A 19,339-nucleotide genomic window follows, 5' to 3' on the forward strand; every position below is an offset into this window, starting at 1 on the left:
CTTAATGTGAGCTTCTCCCTGAGCACATCAAGGTTTAAATCTGTGTCCTCAGCACAGGGCCTGGCACTGAGGAGTGGCTAATAAATGCTAAATGAGCAAATTCATCTGCATGAGAACGTGATGTGCACTACGCCACACAGAGGGCATTGCTGCCTCCTGCCAGGGTCACATATCAGCTGTGAGGGGAGACACCCATGCCTTGGTGACCCTGTCTCAGCCCCCACAGTGGCCCCAGCAGAATCCACACCTCCCTGGTTTCTGAGCCTAGAGAGCTGGAGCTGGCCTTGCCCTGAAAGAGGGAGGGGGAAGCTCTTTTGCTGCCCATAGTGAGTGAGGCAGGGTCCCTGGGCAGCCTGAAGGCCTGGAGAAAACACAGACCCTTCTGAGAAAAAGGCCACACCCCCAAACCAGGGAAAGGCAAATGATGAATGCTCACTCATTATGTTTTTCTCTCAATCTCCAGGCATGAAAGCCTAAAAGCTGACCACTTTATGAACTAAGGTGCACAATGCATTTTTTGCTCACCTTAACTTCTTTACTTGCATTACTGTAAAGACCCAATCAATAATCCACAGACTTTTACAAACATGAGATATTGTTATTATTGTATTTAAAAGAAGAGGCTCTAAAAAATAAGTCCTTAGACCCAAAATAATACCAAATAGAAATGACTCATTCAGCTCGTTATTCCAAACTTTAACACCTATAAAATCCTGTGTCCCTATCCCCCAGACCCTCCCTCTACCCACTTCCCCATACCTGGCAGATAGAGTCAGGCAGGACTGGGAAGTCTCAATCTTTAGGGCATAGGGCACTTTCTCCATCACAGGGCGGCTGACCTGGAAAACCAAAGCAGCCCCTCAGGGCAGGGGCAGGGAGGGGCAACCATAGACTGGATTCTTCTCTTGGTCCTACCACTGTCCCTCTCTGAGCCTGAGTTTCCTCATCTGCAAAGGGTAAACTTTTGTTTGATGGTACAGGCTGTGTGTGTGTGTGTGTGTCTGTGGAGAGGGGAGTGCCGGCTCCAACTGTGTGGTCTGTAGGCACCCATCCACCCCTAAGAGAGTGGGTATGTACCTAAAAGGATTGAAAGCGGGTTCTCAAAGAGATCCCCGTATACCATGTTCATAGCAGCATTATTCACAGTAGCCAAAAGGTGGAAGAACTCAAGTGTCCATCTATGGATGAATGGAAAAACAAAAATGGTCTATATGTACAACGGAATATCATTAAACCATAAAAAAGTAAGGAAATTCTGACACAGGCTGCGACATGAACTCACCTTGAGGACACTGTGCTGAAATGGGCCAGTCATAAAAAGACAAATACCGTATGATTCTACTCATGTGAATTATCTAGAGCAAATTCCTAGAGACAGAAAGTAGGATGGTGGGTGCCAGGGGTAGGGCGCTGGAGGAATAGGGAGTTAGTGTTCAATGGGGAGAGTTTCATCTAGGGATGATAAAAAAGTTCTAGAAATGAATGGTAGTGACGGTTGCACAACAGTGTGAATGTGCGTAATGCCGCTAAACTGTATGCTTAAAAATGGTTAACAGGTACATTTTATGTTATGTATATTTTATCACAATTTAAAAAACTTTGCCATACCCCCACTTTGTTTCCTCCCTCCAAGGGTTTCCTTATGAATTGCCCTTTTTTTAGGATGCCTTTTCCTCTTCCCCATCTGTCCAAATATTATCTACCATAAGGGACTCAGCGCCCCTCCTCCAGGTAGTCCTCCTACCCTCCCCCCTCTCCTGCTGTAACCCACAATGTAACGCTGTTTCCTTGGGGCTGCCTCTTCCCACTGGTCCCACTGGTCCCACTGGTATGTGGGCTCCTAGAAGCGGGGATGCTATCTCTCCTCCCCTGGGGTCTCCCTCCACCCACCCAACAGGGTGCTTAACACCAAGCATTTACCTTCATGCTGGCCATTGACAAGGTGTTCTTCAGCCGGTACTTCCCATCTTTCTGGGGATACGTGTATAGGAGCACATCGCTCATCTGGGGAGAAGGAAATCCCATCAGACGTGTCTTGACCCCAGAAGGCAACGTAGGCTGTGTCCTGGAGGATCACTGACCTCTGGGGAGCAGAGGCATCCTGCATTCCCCAGTGACCCCCCACAGGAGAGCAGAACCACTCTGAGCTAAAATGTGAGTCCTTTCCCTGAAATTCCACTCCTAGGTAGAAACTTAAAGAGGAAATAAATGTAGATGTCCACAAAAAGTCAAGTGCAGGGATGTTCACAGAGGCTTTATTCATAAGAGCAAAATAGTGGAAATGACCCAAATGTCTACTCAACAGGTGACTGCATCAAAGAACCAGGTAGCACTGTGGAGTACTATGTAGCAACCAAAAGGAACTGATGGTACACACGACAGCATGGATGAATTTCGAAGACATGCCAAGTGAAAGAAGCCAGACACAGAGGAGGATACACTGCTTCATAACATTTATATGAAGTGCCAGATCAGGAAAAGCTAACCTGTAGTGATGGAAATTAGGCCAGTGGTTGCCCGAACAGGGGGTGGAGGAAGTGAGTGCTAAGAGGCACAGGTGAACATTCAAGAAATATTCTGTATCTTGGGGAGCCTGGATGGCTCAGTCGGTTAAGCGCCGACTTTGGCTCGGGTCGTGATCTCACGGTTCGTGGGTTCAAGCCCCACATTGGGCTCTGTGCTGACAGCTCAGAGCCTGGAGCCTGCTTGGGATTCTGTGTCTCCTTCTCTCTCTGCCCCTCCCCAGCTCACACTCTGTTTCTCTCTCCTTCAAAAATAAATAAACATTAAAAAAAAAAAAAGAAATATTCTGTATCTTGATCCAGAGGGTGGTTACACAACGATACACATTAGTCAATAGGCAGATATATACACTTAAGATTGATGCATTTTACTCTGTAAATGAAGACTCCGTAAAGTATAGTCAAGGAAGGAAGAGAGAGAGGGAGGGAGGAAGCTCCTTGAGCATAGAAAGCTGGTGGGTCCTGGTCACTGGTATACCTCCAGTGACCACAGTAGGTACTCAATTAATATTTGCTAACTGAACAATTGAAGCTCCTTGCCCCCATGCAAGGCAGACCAGAAGGAACATAGTGCAAGTCCCCTCACCTCCTTAGGGGAGAGCGTTTCTGTTTAGCTAAAAGGTTTACAGTTTGAAAAGACACATCAATCTTCACTCTGCTCTGTAGCAGCTGTGTGACTGTGGACAGGCCATTTCTCTCTCTCTGAGCCCCAGCTTCCTCCCTGCAAAGAAGGGGTCATTGCTGCCCCTACCATATTACAGATGCCAAGACAGAGAATGGCACCAGTGAGCCCACTGTATGTAGGAGCCAGTGTAAACTAGGGGTGTTGCAAGGACTGAACAGGACAAGGCATCTAAGGGGCTGAAACAGAGCAAGAACTCAGGATTAGCACTTCCTCTCCCTGTAGAGAGTCTGCTGAGGGAGGGAAAAGAATAGATGAGGCTTCCTGCCTCCAGCTCTTAGGATCCCAACATCCCAATATGCCAACAAGAGCAGTGTGGGACACCTGGCTTGGACACAGAGCCGCTGGGTGGACTCAGGCAAACCCTTCCTCTCTCTGGACCTCACTGTCTCTAACCAGAGTTGGAGTAGACCAGGAGCCAGAAAACTTTTAATGAAGGGTAGATAGTAAATATTTAAGTCTTTGCAGGTCATACAGTTTCTGTCACAACTATTCAACTCAGTCATTGTAGCCCAAAAGCATTCACAGACAATCCACTAACAGATGCATGAGACTGTGTTCCCATAGACCTTTATTAACAAAAACAGGTGTCAGGCTGACCCCCAGATCAGAGGAACCTTCAAAGACCCTTTCAGCTCTGCCCTTCTAATAATGACAAGAGCTACTGTCCTACTGGACACTCACTCTGTGCCAGCTCTTGGGCTAAGCACCCTGATCTCAATTCATGCCTCCAACACTCCCATCAGGCAGGCACCATTATTACCATCCTCATTTCACAGACAGCTTAGACAACCTGCTCACAGGCACAAAGCTTGTAAGTGGCAGAGTCAGGGTCATCAGCAAATGAATGTGCCTCCAGTGTGTTCAGGTGTGGTGTGTGGGGGGTGGCCATGCAGTTGAGTTCTTGCCCCATCTGGGGACAGTGACCAAACCTGGGCACAGAGCCTTGCTCACAAGCCTGCCCACCCTGGGGAACTGGCTTGTGTCACTCATCAGAACAGTCCCCGCCTTTTTGCGGCTGCCCCTCAGGCACCTGCTGCCATAGCAACTGCCATTAGCACCCTGGGGTTTTATGTGTGGTCAGAACCAGGCTGCCTCCTGATTGCCCACAGTTCTCTTCTTCAAAGCAGGTATTTTATAGCTCGATTTGGAGGAAGGGAGAGGAATCCTTCATGGAGGAGTAAAGGGGAATCTCTCACAATAATGAGCCACCAGTGGGAAACCCCACCTATCACTTCGGGTCATGGTGGGAACCACTCTGTAGCATTACTGAAACCCCTGTGCATTGCATTGGTGGGCAGAGGCCCTGACTTTGTTCTACAGTTACAATTACTTTATGAAACTGGTACCTATGAGGAAGAAAAATTCTTAAGTGTGTTTATCACGGCTCTTCCTGGTTCAGGAACCTGTGTATCCTCCTCCCATCTCTCTCTCTAGGTGATATTTATGAAGGTCCTATGCTAAGACAGAGCAAAGAAGGGGACCCAGATTCAGCAGGAGCTATGGCCTAATTATAATGAGGGGATATGAGAGACCCAAGCCCAGCATGGAGATGAGTGAGGGAAAGGCCACGATGAAGCCAACTAGATGCTGGAGGGAACATGAGGGAGGGAAGAGAGACAGAAAAATGGGGAGAAAGGGAGGGGGGAAGGACAGACTTCTTACCCTTCCTTCTGGGCTTAACGAGGTACCATTTCTCCAGGAAACATATACTTAGCACAGTGTGTAGCACCAGTGAACATATAACAAACATCACTGCTGCTGACGCTATTGTCCATCTTTTTATTCCCTGACTCTCGTTGACCTCCCTCTTTGCTCCCATAGACCTGAGGTTCTGTCCATGTCATGCTCATAACTCGGTAGTTACATCAGACACTGAAGGTTGACGGCACAGCATGAGACTTTATCTCTTTGTTTCCAGTGCCCAGCACATAGGAGGTGCTCAGTAAATATCTGAAACAGAGTTCTTAGACACTTACAGCCTGTTTATTATTACTTCTCACACAATCCTAACAAAGTATAAGAGGCTCTTAAGGGCAGCCTTGACTGACAGTAACAAAAAATGAAAGTTAAAATCATGAAGAACAGAGAAAATTACACCCAGCAGGTAGAAGAACTTAAAAAGCAAAACAACTTTGGGCCATAGGATTGGGGAAAATTATTGCTTCTAACTCAACAGCCACAGAGGTTGATGTTACCATGCAACAGGCCTGGACATTCCCTGGTATTCCAGACTGTGGCTGCAAATCATCAGAAATGTTACACTGTACTCTGTCTTGTGCACAGTGGAGAAAGTGCTAGACTGGGGTCACAACCCTGGTTCCCTTCTGGGCCTCTGCCACCAACCTGCTGGGAGATCTGGCCCAGGAAACTCCCCCTTCTAGATCTCAGCTTTCGCGCGTGTTAGATAAGGCGGTTGAACAGCTATCTCTAGTGTAAGAATTTCCCAGTGTTAGGATGTTTGAAATGGGGACACAGGCAATTAAATTTTGGCAACATTCCATTTAAAATCGCTCAAATAATAAATGAGGGAAGGACTGTGGTTGGCAATGGTTAAGCCCTCAGACCTCTGGAAAGCTCAGCTCTGTAGAATGATCTTCAGCCTAAATATTCGGCTCTGTTCTAGGCCCCCCACCCCCCAACTCCAGTTGCCTTTGAATAATGACCCAAGAAAATTTCACAAAATTTGACAGTCCTGGGGCTTGGCTGGGCACCAGGTACTTACCAGGAACAGGTGCCGGGGCCGTCTGCTTTTCCCTGTTACTTTCATCAGTGTCCCTTCCTTCAGAAACTCCTGTGGGGACAGAAGCAGACCTGAGAAGTCAGGCTGATGCCCAAGAAGAGTGGGGGGAGGCCCCGAGCAGGAAACTTAAATCTTGGTGCCTCCCAAAGTACCACAGAACAACTAATGGGTGAATTCCCGGCTTTAGCGAGATGCCCATGTTTGCTTCTTAGGAGCAGTCAGTCTGCCTTGACTTCTAGCAAGCCCCAGACACTGTTCTGGTCTCTGAGGGGTCGAGACAGTGACTCTTTCCCTCGTTTGCTGCCATGGGGAGCCCTTCAGAACAAAGCCTATGAAGGTTTGCTAAACAGCTGAAGACCCGTGAACGGTTGCTACAGGCTCATTAATTCCGGAGAATGATTAAAATAGATATCTAAAGTTACTTAACATAAAGAAAATATTTAATAAATATTTACTGAACTGGTGAGCCAAGGCCAAACCATTAGGTGTGATTTTATAGACTCTCAGACCAATGAGATCCCTGTTAATTATGAATAAAATATCCTGAACATAACACCTCTCATGTCTATGTCTCTTGTCCTTCATTGACCATAACAGGTAACAAACACATCTTTGACTATTTTTGAGCTGAGTTTTGTGTTTTCCATTTGGAAGCTTAAAAGTGGGTAAATTTGTCTCTGGAAAAATGTTATTTTTAAGATGCTTTGTAGGAGCATGGTTTTTGGGAGATGGTTTTCCTGATTTTCTAGCAATGCTGGGCTAAGCTAAAAATACTTGGTGTCTCTTCTTCTTAGAGGTGAAAAGAACCACAGGGACATGAACCCAAATGGCACTGTTTCTTTAAAGGTCTGGAAAGTGGAAAACCCGAGGGGAGGCAGCCCCTGGGCCTTGTGAGCCCAGCAGAACCCTCCCCTGCCCTTCCCCCTCCCCCTCCTCGGGTAAACAGCACCTGCAGCCAGGCCTGTCTGGGACCAGCCCAGCTGAACAATGGGTCTTATCAGAGCCTCACCCGCCTGCCTACCAGGCCGCCCTCTGTCCCTGCCCATGGCGGCAGTGGCACTCACCCTTCCTGGCTGGAGGAGATCCCCTTGGCCTCGAACACTGTGCTCAATGTGGACCAGCTTCTGCAGGTTTTCCTGTGGGAGGAAGCAGGGCAATGGGGAGATGGTCAGGACCCCTTTAAGGAGTCTTATCCCCTCTATTAGAAGTGGCATTGCTTCTACCTCAAAGGAGGAAAACAGAGTTCAGGAGGGCCTTGCCCTAAATCTGACCTCCTGTCAGTGGCAAGACTGGGATCTGAGCCCGGCCTTGCAGGGTACCAGACATGTGGACTGCCCATACTCAGGCTAGTCCCTCTGGGCCTGCGATCTGACACCACCATCTTCTGTGTGCCATGGGGACAGTCACCTGCCCTTGTTGTGCTGATACCCATATTTATCGCTAGGCCATGGCTCCTCCTCTCAATCTGTGTCCCCTGAAAGGCCTGGAGCATCTAGCCATCACTAATCCAGAGGGGTCAGATGCCCAAGGCCAGACTCTCTCTGGGATTGCAGCCCAGGGGGGGCCTCTGAGGGAAAGTAATCAAGAAAATCTTCCACCTGGGGAAGAAACAGATCTGTGTTCTTTGAAGAAAAATATGTGTGCCTGGGAACTCCTTGTTGGTCCCTCACTGGGCTATCCACAGTATGCAGTGACATACCTACCCTCCCTCTGCACAGTACCCCATTATGCTAGAAATAACAAGCACTTAACCCATGAGGTAGGTGTCCCCTGAACCTTATGCAGGGTCAGGGTCTTAAGTCAACTAATAAGGTGACAACTGTGTGTAGGGAAATTGCAAGGCAACAGTGCCCCCACCTTTTCTCTAATAGTGAGAAAAAGATAACGTACAGAATCACAACTCTTCTCACACCTATTGGAGGCTGAAGTAAAAGGCAACCAACTGAACCGAATCCCAAAGACTGACAAGCCCCTTCAGAGACATGAGACACATGAATTGCTGCAACACACAGGAGGAGGAGGTGGCCAGCATAAAGGAGGATGAGAAGAAAGCAGCTAAAATGTTAATGGATTCTGAAAGGTTGGGTGGGGGCTGATGGGATAGTTTAGAATAACAGAGCCCCAGACACAGGAAAAATGCAGTCACTTGCAAGCTCTTCTCTCAAAGCTCCCACCAGGTGCTCACAAGGAACACTAGGGGCAGGGCAGGGAGCCTTGGTGGTGAAGGCATGCGGGTTGCCACTGGGGGGGCAGGCTGGCATAAAACCCTGCCAACTTCCCCAGGCCCCTCTCTGGTGCAAAACCCTCAGTCCCCAGGAGAGGCCGAGTAACCCACTCCCAGAGGACAAGCAAAATGCCACTCACTGCTTCTGGGGAAAGGGCAGAAGCAAGAGCTGTCTTCCCCAAGAAGAGGGAAAGTACCCACTGGGCCCAGGATTGTGCAGTAATACTAAGCAGAAACCTGCCCAAGACCTGCCATGGCTACAAGGCAGCGTGTGTGGCTACCGTGCAGAGGAGGTGCCAGAAAGCAGAGAAGGCCTGGCTTGCAGGCCCTGCTTGGGACTGAGGCTTGTCCAGGAGAGCAGACACTTATAAGCCAAGCACTGAGTAACAGGAAACAGCGGTCTACCTCTGAGAAGAGACAAGAGCATGGAGAGAGGCCTCTTCTGTGGTGCAGGGATTGCTAAAAGCTGAGGGTGGAGACAAGGACAATGAGAAAAACTCTCCAGTATCTCAGGCCCCACAAACAGTATCAGGTTATAGCAGCCCTCTTCTGGAGGAGTGTGAAGTCTGTGGGGCTCTGAAGGTGACAAAAGCAACAACAAAACCCAAAGCCAACTCACCTAGTTGACTGGACTGACTCAGCTCCCACCCCCTACATGAATGGCAAGATAAGAAAAGAAGCACTCCCACTTCTGGGGTAGATACTATTTCCCTCAGTCTCTACAATTCTTCCAACACATAATACCTGGCATCCAATCGAACATTATAAGAAACACAAAACGCAAGGAAGTACCCCAACTCATTTTCAGGAAATAAAGCATTTAACAAAACCACCTCTTATTAGAGGTGACACAAATGTTAGAACCATCAGACAGGGACTTCAGAGTAATTACGATCAATATGTTAAAAGAGCTAGTGGGAAAGGTAGGCAGCATGCATGAACAGATGGAGAATTTCAGCAGGGATGGAGACTATACAAGAGAATCAAATGGAAATGTTAAAAACAACAAACGTGATATCAGAAATGAAGAATTCCCTTGACAGGCTTTGCAGCAAACTGATCACACCTGAGGAAAGACTGAACTTGGAGGTATGAAAGTTGAGACTGACCAAACTGAAACACAAAGAGAAAAAAGAATGCAGGGGGTGGGGGGAAAGAACAGGGCATCTAACACAATTTTCCAAAATTAATGAATGACAACAGATCCAGGAAGCCTGAGAATCACAAGACAAATACCATCCACAGCCCCTTAAAAACACACATACTAAGACATCATAGTCAAACTTCTAAAAGTCAGTTGTAAAGAGATCTTGAAGGCAGCCAGAAAAAAGGGACACACTATTTAAAAGGGATAAATATAAACATTACAGTGGATTCCTTATCAGAAATTATATAGGCTATAAGAGTGGTATCTTTAAAATAGTAAAAAGGAAAAAAAAAAAACAAAACTGGTCAATCCAGATATTTTTCCCAGGAAAATAACTTTCAAGAATGAAGGTAAACTGACCAATTAAGTAAATGGGTGATGGATGGTGGGACCCAGGTATCTCACTGCTAGAGTGGAAATTTATAGATAAGCCAAGGGAGGAGACTGGAATGATCCACATAGAAGTGATCAGAATTGGAGCTATCAGGGGCACTTGGGTGGCTCAGTCGGTTGACTGTCTGACTTCAGCTCAGGTCATGATCTTTGCAGTTAGTGAGTTTGAGCTCCAACATCAGGCTTGCTGCTGTCAGCCTGTCAGTAAAGAGCCCACTTTGGATCTTCTGTCCCCTTCTTTCTTCCCCTCCCCCACTTGCACTCTCTCAAAAATAAATAAACATTAAAAAAAAAAGAATTGGAGCTATCAGTAGGGATACATATTTACCTTAATATAGATACAGATGGTCGTGTACAGAAATATCTATAGACATGACTATACACACAGGTTACTATATACACATATAATTCTTTGCTCTGTAAGTAAGAGGACCTGAAAGAAATGATAGCCTACTTGGTGACCAGACCTTCGTTTCTAATACCATTAATCCAACTGAAGGAACCAGGACTCCTTGCAGAAATGGCTGATTCTAAGGCTAAGGCAGGAAATACACAAGATGAGTCTGGAGATTTTTATAGTGACAGAAAGTAGGAAAGTGCTAAAAAAAAATAAATAATGAAAGTGCTAAAAAAAAAATAGGCAAACCAAAATATCCCACCCAAATCCATATTGATGGGGATATGTGGAGAGTACGGAGAAACCAACTGACAGGGCTCCCAATGGCCAAAACTGGAACAATTTGAGAAATAAAAGAAATAAAACGGTATGAGATTATAACCTTAACATAAAATAAATATCTGTGAGCCCTTAATAACATAAATTATTTATTTATAATGAGTAAATACATTAATAAATAAGGGAGAAGAGACAAATATCCCATGCAGAATTCCACATAATTTAGGTAGGTGCTCTGCCCTCAACGAGAGGAAGCATAATTCCTCATTCCTTAAATGTGGGCCGTGCATAGTGACATTCTTCTAAAGAGCATGGACTAGGAGGGGAGAAGAGGATAACTTTATGGAGTTTAAATAAAGAAATGGAGAAACCTGATAAACGCACCTGCAGCCAGGTGGGCAAGGTCTACAACAACACTCATAAACCATGGTGCTAGTATGCACCTTTGGTACGATGTCATGAAAGTGGTACTTTGCTTCCATGATCTTTCTCCCCAAAATCTATGAACCCAGTCTGTTTATGAGAAAAGTATCAGACAAATTCCAATAGGGGGCATTCTACAATATACCTGGACCAGTATTCTTCAAATTAGTCAAGGTCATCAAAAACAAGGGAAATCTGAGCAACCATCACAGTCAAGAGGAGCCTAAGGGAACACGAAGACTAAAGGTGATATGATATCCTGGGTGGGAACTTGGAACAAACATTAGGCAAAGATGAAGGAAACCTGAATGAACTTTAGTTAATAATACTGTATCAATACTGGGTCTTTAATGTACTTGACTAACATAAAGATGCTAGTAATAGGAGAAACTGTGTGTGGGATACATGGGAGCTCTTCGTATTATCTTTCTTAATTTTTTTTCTGTAAGTTTAAAATGTTCTCAACAATAAACTCTGTCCAGAAAGTAGGAAGGTTGGTCACCAGGGGCTGGGAGGAGGGGAAATGAGGGCTTAGCGTTTAATGGGAACAGTTTCAACTGGAGAGAGAGAAAGAGTTCTGAAGGTGGATGGTGGTGATGGTCACAAAACAACGTCAATGTACTTAATGCCGAGGGACTGTGTTAATAATGGTTAAGATGGGGGGTGCCTGGGTGGTGCAGTCGGTTAAGTGTTTGACTTTGGCTCAGGTCATGATCTCACGGTTTGTGGGTTCAAACCCCACGTTGGGCTCTGTGCTGACAGCTCAGAGCCTGGAGTTTGCTTCAGATTCTGTGTCTCCCTTTCTCTCTGTCCCTCCCCCGTTCACACTCTCTCTGTCTCTTTCTCAAAATAAATAAACATTTAAAAAATAAAAAATTAAATAATAATAGTAATGGTTATACTGTACCTCAATAAGAAATTTTTTTAAGTTCATTAAAAAAAAACCAGATGGTGCAAATCGGAGACCCCAGACTCGCACATGTCCCCTCACTCTCTTCTGGGGGGAGACAGTTTACTTTCGTGCTGTGGGGAAGAGGACACGCAATGGCAAATCTGATCAAAAGCCTCGAAAGACGGACCCTGCAAGCAGATGTGGGATTTTCTTCTAGGGAATCCCCTGAGACTTGGTCTGAGTAACTGAAATTAGAACCAAGGTGCATGCACTCTCTGAGGTAACCTGTGACCAATCCTTGAAGGAGTTCCCTGTGCTCACAAACCTGGGAGCCAACTCCAAACCTCCACCCCTACGTTTCATGACATTCCCATGGCTGAGTTGATACAAACAAAAAAAGAAAAATCCAAATGTGGGAAAGAGAGAAAAACGGTCCATGTGTACATTTATGTGTGTCACGAGAGAGGAGCAGGTGCTGTGTGCATGGGCACCTGGATGCGTTTTCATGCACAGATGTGTGTGAAGTTGCAAGTCTGAACCTGTGAGTGATGTGTGCAGGCATGTCTGGCCTGGTAGCCAAGAAAGGCTCGAGTTCAAACCCGGCTCCCATGCCGAGAGCTGAGTGATCCTGGGTGAAGCCACTTGTCTCTCCAGGCCTCAGCTTCCTTGCTTGTGACACTGGGCTGGTAATAGCTCTCCTGAGGATTAGAGGAGAATGTCGGGCACAATCTTGGGCTAATAGAGGCAGTTGTGATCACCGTGAGTAGGACACCATGTGGGAATCTGCCACAGCCTTTCCTGAAAAGCTAGTGAGGACGACCTTTCCTACTTCCAAGACTTTCCCATCCTTTCACATTTATTCCTTGTCCTCCATCGAAAAGTGATCACAGCAGGGGACGGACTACCTGGGCTCACCTCTTAGAGTCATGTTTCCTGATGCTTCTCCCATCACCTAACAGTTTTCTGTAAACAGGCTGCTCAATGGATTTACAGTTACGCTTGGCTGTCAGTACAGTATCCTAGTGAGCTTATTGGTGGCATTTCAGACCAGGTGTCAGGTAGATAGATGGGCCCCATTTTGGGGTGGTGGGATCTGGTTCTTTCAAGAAATCATACCTCTAGCTTAGCTACCTTTGTGGGGAGTTGGGGCAATGGTTTGATGGGAGCATAAACCCATGTGAATGTTGCTGCCTGCCTCCAGGAAGACCTCCCTGGTTCTCACAACCAATGAGTACTTCCCAGATTCGACCAGAGGCAATGTGAAAACATAGAAGGCTTTGTAAAATGGGGGAATGGCACCATCAGATATATTTTAATAGGATTACTCTGGCTTCCAGATGAAGAATGGAATGGCAGGGTTGGGAGGTGTTGAGGCCTGAGATGGGGAGTGACCATGGGGAAAGAGAGGCAGAGCTCCAGCCCACCCTTTAGCCACTCAAGCCACTGAGCTCTGCCTTGGGATAGGGTTCATCTGGACCTGCTTGTCCACCACCCAGGCAGGGTCCTAGCCCGATCTCAGCAAGTGTGCAGTAGGGGCTGCTAGTCCAGAGCAGGCCCAGTGTGGTGTCCACAGGCAGCTGGAGAGACAAGGGCCAGCCTGTGCCGGGCACAGCACCCAACCCCAGTCTTAGAGAAAGCCAGGAGGGCATCTGGCTGCTGCTACAGCTAGCTCCCCCTCCTACAGGAAGGTGCCGCAGTGAGCTTGCCCGCAGGAGGGAAGACACAGCCAGCCCTTCCTGACCTAGTTTTTCCTTTTTGGAAGCAGAGGCATCCCTGGCTAAAGTGAAGCGTGGAGAAGCCAGCCCATCTGCTGCTATATCATGACAGGCATGGGACCCCAAAGCACCTCTGTCTTTGGCTACACCGAAGGAGATCTCACTGTACATACAGGATGCCAAAACACACAAGAGCAAGTTGCTCACGGACCCTGGAGCGGGAAGGCAGAGGACCCGATGATAACAACATGTCTGGCGTACCAATTTTCACAGCCAGCTGGCTTCAGCCTCCACACTCAGCACACTCTTTGCCCAGACCCTCATCCAATCTCACCTAGCCTGTTCCCATCTTCCAGCCATGCTGGGTGGATCTCTGAACTCTACCGTGACCTACACTTCTCCAACTCCATGCCTCTTCCTGGCACATCTTTCCTCCCTCTGCCTTCGAGGTGTGTGTGTCCTCCCCATGGGGGCACCTCCTGTATCATCTTTTGTCACAGCCCTGGCTGGGAGGGATGGCTCCCTTCTCTAAACCATGTGGCATTTTCTCTTTCCCTCATGATGCTTATCATGTCCACATATTTACTGCTCCACTAGCTGTGATTTCCTCCTGGGATTCACGTCTCACCTCTGTATTTCCAACCCCCAATGCAAGTCTGGCACAGAGTAGGTGTCCAATAGCTGCGACTCCCCTCCCCTTCTTCTCCCTGTGGACTCACTATGCGGACGCTCCGTGTACCTGTCCCAGCAGAGCTGGGCAACTGCTCGGTGCACATACCACCATCACTCCCACCTGTGCCCATGGAACCCAGCACTTGATCACCGAACTCTTTCCCCCCGAGCTAGGACTCAGCCTCAGAATCCTTCTCAACACAAAGCTCAGGCCTACTTAAAGCTTAGTGGAACAGAAAATATGTGGACACAAGTGACCAAGGTAGCCACTTGAACAGAGTTGGGATGTAGGATAAAGTTGGCCTTCCTTGGCAGAAAACTAGTAAATACAGGGTCAGTGTCCAACAAATAGTCACTTGCTGGCAGAAACAAGCGTGCACTTAGAGCTCACGTATTCTTGTGGACGAGTGGTTTTCAAACTTTTGTGAGCAAAACGTTTACCTAGAATGCTTGTTAAAAATGCACATCCCTGGACATTACCCCCAGATGTTCTGACTGAGAAGAGCTAAGGTCTATCAGGAATCTGTAGCTTACCAGGCACTCCAGGTGCTGATGCAGGTGGTCTCAGACCACAGTCTGGACATTACTTATCACATTCAGACAAGTCTGTAGCCTCCCCTCACTACCCTAATGGTGAACCACGGACCCGGACAGGAACACACAGCACTTGAGGTCACATAGTAAGTGTCAGGGACAGAACTCAGGGGCCAAGAACTCTTTGCAAGGTCCCACGACACAGATGGTTGCCTGCAGCACCTCCAAAAGTGGAGTATCATAAGGCAGACCGGGGCAGGTTGGAGGAGGTCCTAGACCTGAACCCCAGGAAACAGACTTACCCCTTGCTCCATGCTGTCATTGGCGCGGTCTGTGACTTTGGAGATGAGGGTCAGTGCACCTGTGGAGGGAAGCAGAGAAGGTAGCTGGGCGATCTGGGAAGGGCCAGTCCAGTAGCACTATCCTCACCTCCTTTCTTCCCCTCTCTTCCCACTGCCCCCCAAGATCACTACAGTTGCAGGGCCTTGTATGTGGGTGGCACCAATTTTTCTCACACCTGGGTCAGGTCATAGGTCCAACCCTAGCTTTGCTACCACTGCCTAAGTGACCTTTACAGTGATTTGACCACTTTGTGCCTTAGTTCCCTTGGCTATAAATTGAATATGTTAAAATAGGGACTGTCCTGGCAGGTCATATGCAAGGACAGTCACATAGAATTGGGAGGAAACAGGGACACTGTGGTGACTTTTTTATACCTGGCACTACCTCCTATCACCAATGCTGATTACCCTCTTCTTTGACTGGATGACAGCCCATCCCAGGGAGCCCTGTGGTTGAGGTGAGCAGGGAATAACCTCAGAAGCCCCAGAGGTCTCATGTCCACTGCACATCTAGCTACCAGGGAAGGGAATATGTCCCGGGCCTGAACTGGTGGAGAGTCCAGAGCTAGGGGACAGGGGCCAAAGAGAAATGTGTCCCCATCCTCCAGGTTCATGCTGCACTTACCCTGTGTGTTATCGTACTCAGCTGAGTCCGGACAAAGGTTGTTTAAATAGTCTGCAGGTAGAACAAGAGCCAGGGGTCAGTCTGCCCTAGGGAGACCAGGCCCTCTGTCTGCAGCAGGAGCCCCCCCCCCGCCGCCGCTTTCCAGACTTGGAAGAAAAGGGCCGGAAGAATGGGGTACGCACCCCCTCACCCTTGCTAGCCTACTACAACACCACACTAGGACAAAATCAGGCCCCTGGACCATCACCAGCATCACTGCTACCACCGCTAGCCATTCACTCATTCAACAACTATTGAGCACTTGCTGTGTGCCTGGTACTGTGCTATGCCCTCAGCATATAGACACAGACAAGGTGAAACCCTGCCTCTGAGAAGCACACTGTCTATTGGGGGAACATATGTGACCATCAACACAGTGGTGTGTGACGTGTTAAACCTTTAACACATTTATACCCACAGGCTCTATGTGGGCTGGCCTCTCTACAGCTACCTACCAATGTCACTCACAGCATTATTTTGGCAATGCTGGCATTCTTACTCTTTTCTGTTAAACCTGTTAATAGCCCCAGGGCCTTTGCACTCACTATTCCCTCTACTTGGTAGTCTCTTTTTCCAGATCTTCAGAGGGTTCATGTCCTCACTTTGTTGAGATCTCTGTGCAGTGTTACCTCGTCCTCACTTTGTTGAGATCTCTGTGCAGTGTTACCTCCGCAGACAGGTCCTTCCTGAGTGCTGTATCTAATTCAGAGCACTTTTACCTCCATCCCCTTAAACCCCTTTATCTTCTTCAGAGCTCTTATCACTGACATACCATATTTTTATTTCCTTGTTAGAGTAAAAACTCCACAGTGTCACAGAGTTTTGGCTGTCTAATGCACTACTATACCTCCAGCATCTAGCACAGGGCCTGGGACACAGTAGATGCTCAATAAACATTTGAAAAGAATCAGATGAACAAATTCTCTGCCCCTTGGCCCTAATGTACTTTCCTTACAGCCCTGGTCCCTACCTGGAATTACATGCATATCTCTACATGTGGGTATCTGTCTCCCCTACTGGAATAGCAGTCCTCCAGGCCCAGGGACTTTGTCCATTTGGGAGGCAGCTGGGTAAGTGAGTCTGGACAGAGGTGTGGTGCTTCCTGGCAGGTAGAGGTAAGGGAGGGGATGATATTCCCCGAGGAGAGTTTGTAATTGTAAAGAGGGAAGGAAGGGAACAGGACCTAGGACTGAGCCCTGAGAAACACTGACATTTATTATGAAACAGCAGAGGAAGGGAGATTGTCAACACAGATGGAGAAGGGTAAGCAGAGAGGTCTGAGGGAGGCACAGAGAGAGTATATCACAGAAGCCTCAGGATGGGAGGGTTTTCGAGAAGCAGGAAGTGACCAGTGGCAAAGCCACAGAGATGGCCACAGTAGGTCCAAGGTGGAAAATGTCCACTGATTTGGCCCCAAGAAGGGCTTTGGTGGTAAGAACAGATTTAGGGAAATGAGACACCCACTGAGGAAATGCAGAACAGGGGAAGGTATGACTTCATGTGTTTTAGGATGGGAGAGGCTGAAGGAAGACACAGAAGGTGGCCACTGAAGCGAGGTTTCCAAGGTGGCAGCAGAGGTCCAAAGCTTCACTGAAGGGAAGATGGTGGCAGAGTCTAGCTGGTCTGGAGGGTCAGGAGCCAGGAATTGAGAACAATCCCCACCCCTGCCCATTCCCGGCACAGTGGGAGGGGAGGCTGTGATCACACAGCTTGCCACCATTACCTGCACCCCTCCTCAGGTGCCTTCCCTCCCGCATCACCTCAGTGCACCCTGACCTCCTGTGGGGCCCACCTGTGAGGAGCACTTGGTACTGGAAGAGGCGCTGAACCACCCGCAGCAGCCGGTGCTTCATGTTCTGGCCACCTCCTTGCTGACTCTGCTGCTCCCAAGAGACAGAGAGGATAAAACTCCATCAGAGACCCCTGTCTCAGGGCACCAAGCTCACGGCATCCCTCATACACTGTCCCATCCACACCTCTTCCTGGCCACACTGAACTTCTCCCCCAGCTCTAAAACCAGGTTCCCTTCCTCCAGGAAGGCCTCCCAGATTAGCACCAGTTCATTCCTTCTGTGACAGTTCATTCCTTCAGGCTCACAGTCAGTGCTATATTCGGTAACATGCAACTCCTAGTCCCTGCTTTGCATCTAGTATTAGTAAAAGAAAAAAAACCTCATTTTTCCTGTTCAGTAACTGTATGCCCAGTTAGTGACCATTTGTTGGTCATTCCAATGGGTGTGGCCCCAGCTTGCATTGTGCTTTTCTACTGGGACGGGAGAATGGCCACTAAAACTCCCACCAAGGTGGGGGCTCATGGATTGAGTTGTCATCAATTGCCCAACAGGGTATGTCCTAGGCTCTAAGTGTTCCCTCCTTCTGGGTCACCCTCTCCTCTCCCAGCTAGGGCTTCCCCTCTGACCCTCAGCCTCAGACCTACCAAGAAGCCCCACTGATTTTCAGTAAGCCCTTCCATGCCCACCCCACCCCTGGATCCTTAGAGCAGGTTCTCAGAGGACCAAGGGACCCACCTCAAACTCACGGACAGCAGCTGCCAGCCGGGGGGAATGCAGGCAGTTCTCACTAAGTAGACTCAGACACCTGTCGAACTGCAGGATGTGAGCAGCATGGTGATCAAACTCCTGCTCCCGGGCCAGGAAGACATCGGCCACCTTCTGCTGGTCCTCCCTGCAGCCGGGTAGGGAGATGGGACAGTGAGAACTCAGCCTCGTGACCAGCACGGTGTTAGTTGGTGAGCATTGCTCATGTCACTGGGTAGTGGTCCCAACTTGACCCTCCCACACTCATTTTACTTTGGGCAAAGGACCCAACATCTGCACCTCGGCTTCTGCATTGGTCAAACAGAGACACAGTTTCACTTTGTGAGGTGTTAACCACCCCATCCCCCAGTGCAATGGAAGTAGGGGCAGCAGACCATGGACAGCTCACCAGTGCAATAGCCTCTCCCTCAGCTCCTCCAGGATCCCCTGGTGAAGGTCTCGGATGGCTGGGAGTTCACTCAGGCCGCGCCTCAGCTCCTCCCTGGCCAATGTGTCCTTGCTCTCATGGTCTATTTCATCCAAGGCCCTCATGACAGCTCCGTGGAAATCCTGAAACCCCAAAGGCCCGTCATCCCACAGTTGATAGGCCTGAGCACAAGTCCCCTGCAGCTTTGAAGCCCTGGCCTACATACAGATAGCACAAGACCTTAGGCCAGCATCTCAGACCCCAGCATTCTCACCTGTAAAACAGGGGTGGTAACACACACCTGCTGTTCACAGGTAACTGATGCCCAAAGAACACCCACCACAACTCCTGGTGCAGTGGGAGGCTTTCAAGCATGTTCACTCCCGAACTTAGGTTTTGCTCTTCTTCTGAAAAGTTGGGTAATTCCCTCTCTGAAGAAGTACAAAGCTCTGCTCTACCGTTATCTGTCTTTGAAAAGGTTCATGCACTGTGTTGTTTGAAAGCAAAGTCTAAAGAAGTCATAGGCAACCACTCCATGGGGTGCTAAGCAGTCACTGAAAACGATGCAGATGGTGTCTATGTAAACATATTCGTGTCCTAGAGTTAGGACATCAAGAAGGGATACACAGTTGTCTTTCCACCCTGACATGGCTGTCTAAAACAGGAACAAAGGAAAAAGCTGAAAAGAAATGGAGTGAAATGTAAACAGTGGCTGTGTCAGGGGTATAAGATTAGGAATGGTTTCTTC

The 19,339-nt window shown here is 48.2% G+C and overlaps 1 protein-coding gene and 1 long non-coding RNA gene across 4 annotated transcripts in view; one reads left to right on the forward strand and one right to left on the reverse strand.

Moving 5' to 3' along the window:
• LOC123606017 overlaps positions 1 to 2,663 on the forward strand; it is a 30,579-nt gene extending 27,916 nt beyond the window's left edge. For both annotated transcript variants that reach the window (XR_006716046.1, XR_006716047.1), the window contains exon 5: positions 2,306 to 2,663. This is a non-coding gene — a long non-coding RNA (uncharacterized LOC123606017). The remainder of the gene's footprint in view (positions 1 to 2,305) is intronic.
• FGD5 (FYVE, RhoGEF and PH domain containing 5) overlaps positions 1 to 19,339 on the reverse strand; it is a 123,532-nt gene that overhangs the window by 15,138 nt on the left and 89,055 nt on the right. Inside the window, exons 6-14 of one of the 2 annotated variants that reach the window (XM_045493910.1) lie at positions 18,574 to 18,734; positions 18,156 to 18,312; positions 17,421 to 17,505; positions 15,590 to 15,640; positions 14,926 to 14,984; positions 7,012 to 7,083; positions 5,930 to 5,998; positions 1,921 to 2,004; positions 760 to 839 (exon numbers count right to left, since the gene is read on the reverse strand). In XM_045493910.1, coding sequence (XP_045349866.1) covers positions 760 to 839; positions 1,921 to 2,004; positions 5,930 to 5,998; positions 7,012 to 7,083; positions 14,926 to 14,984; positions 15,590 to 15,640; positions 17,421 to 17,505; positions 18,156 to 18,312; positions 18,574 to 18,734 — 818 coding nt within the window. Of the gene's footprint in view, positions 1 to 759; positions 840 to 1,920; positions 2,005 to 5,929; positions 5,999 to 7,011; positions 7,084 to 14,925; positions 14,985 to 15,589; positions 15,641 to 17,420; positions 17,509 to 18,155; positions 18,313 to 18,573; positions 18,735 to 19,339 lie in introns of both variants that reach the window. The other variant, XM_045493909.1, reaches the window with a different exon arrangement.

Source organism: Leopardus geoffroyi, chromosome A2 (genome assembly GCF_018350155.1).
Source record: "Leopardus geoffroyi isolate Oge1 chromosome A2, O.geoffroyi_Oge1_pat1.0, whole genome shotgun sequence".
Classification (NCBI taxonomy): domain Eukaryota; kingdom Metazoa; phylum Chordata; class Mammalia; order Carnivora; family Felidae; genus Leopardus; species Leopardus geoffroyi.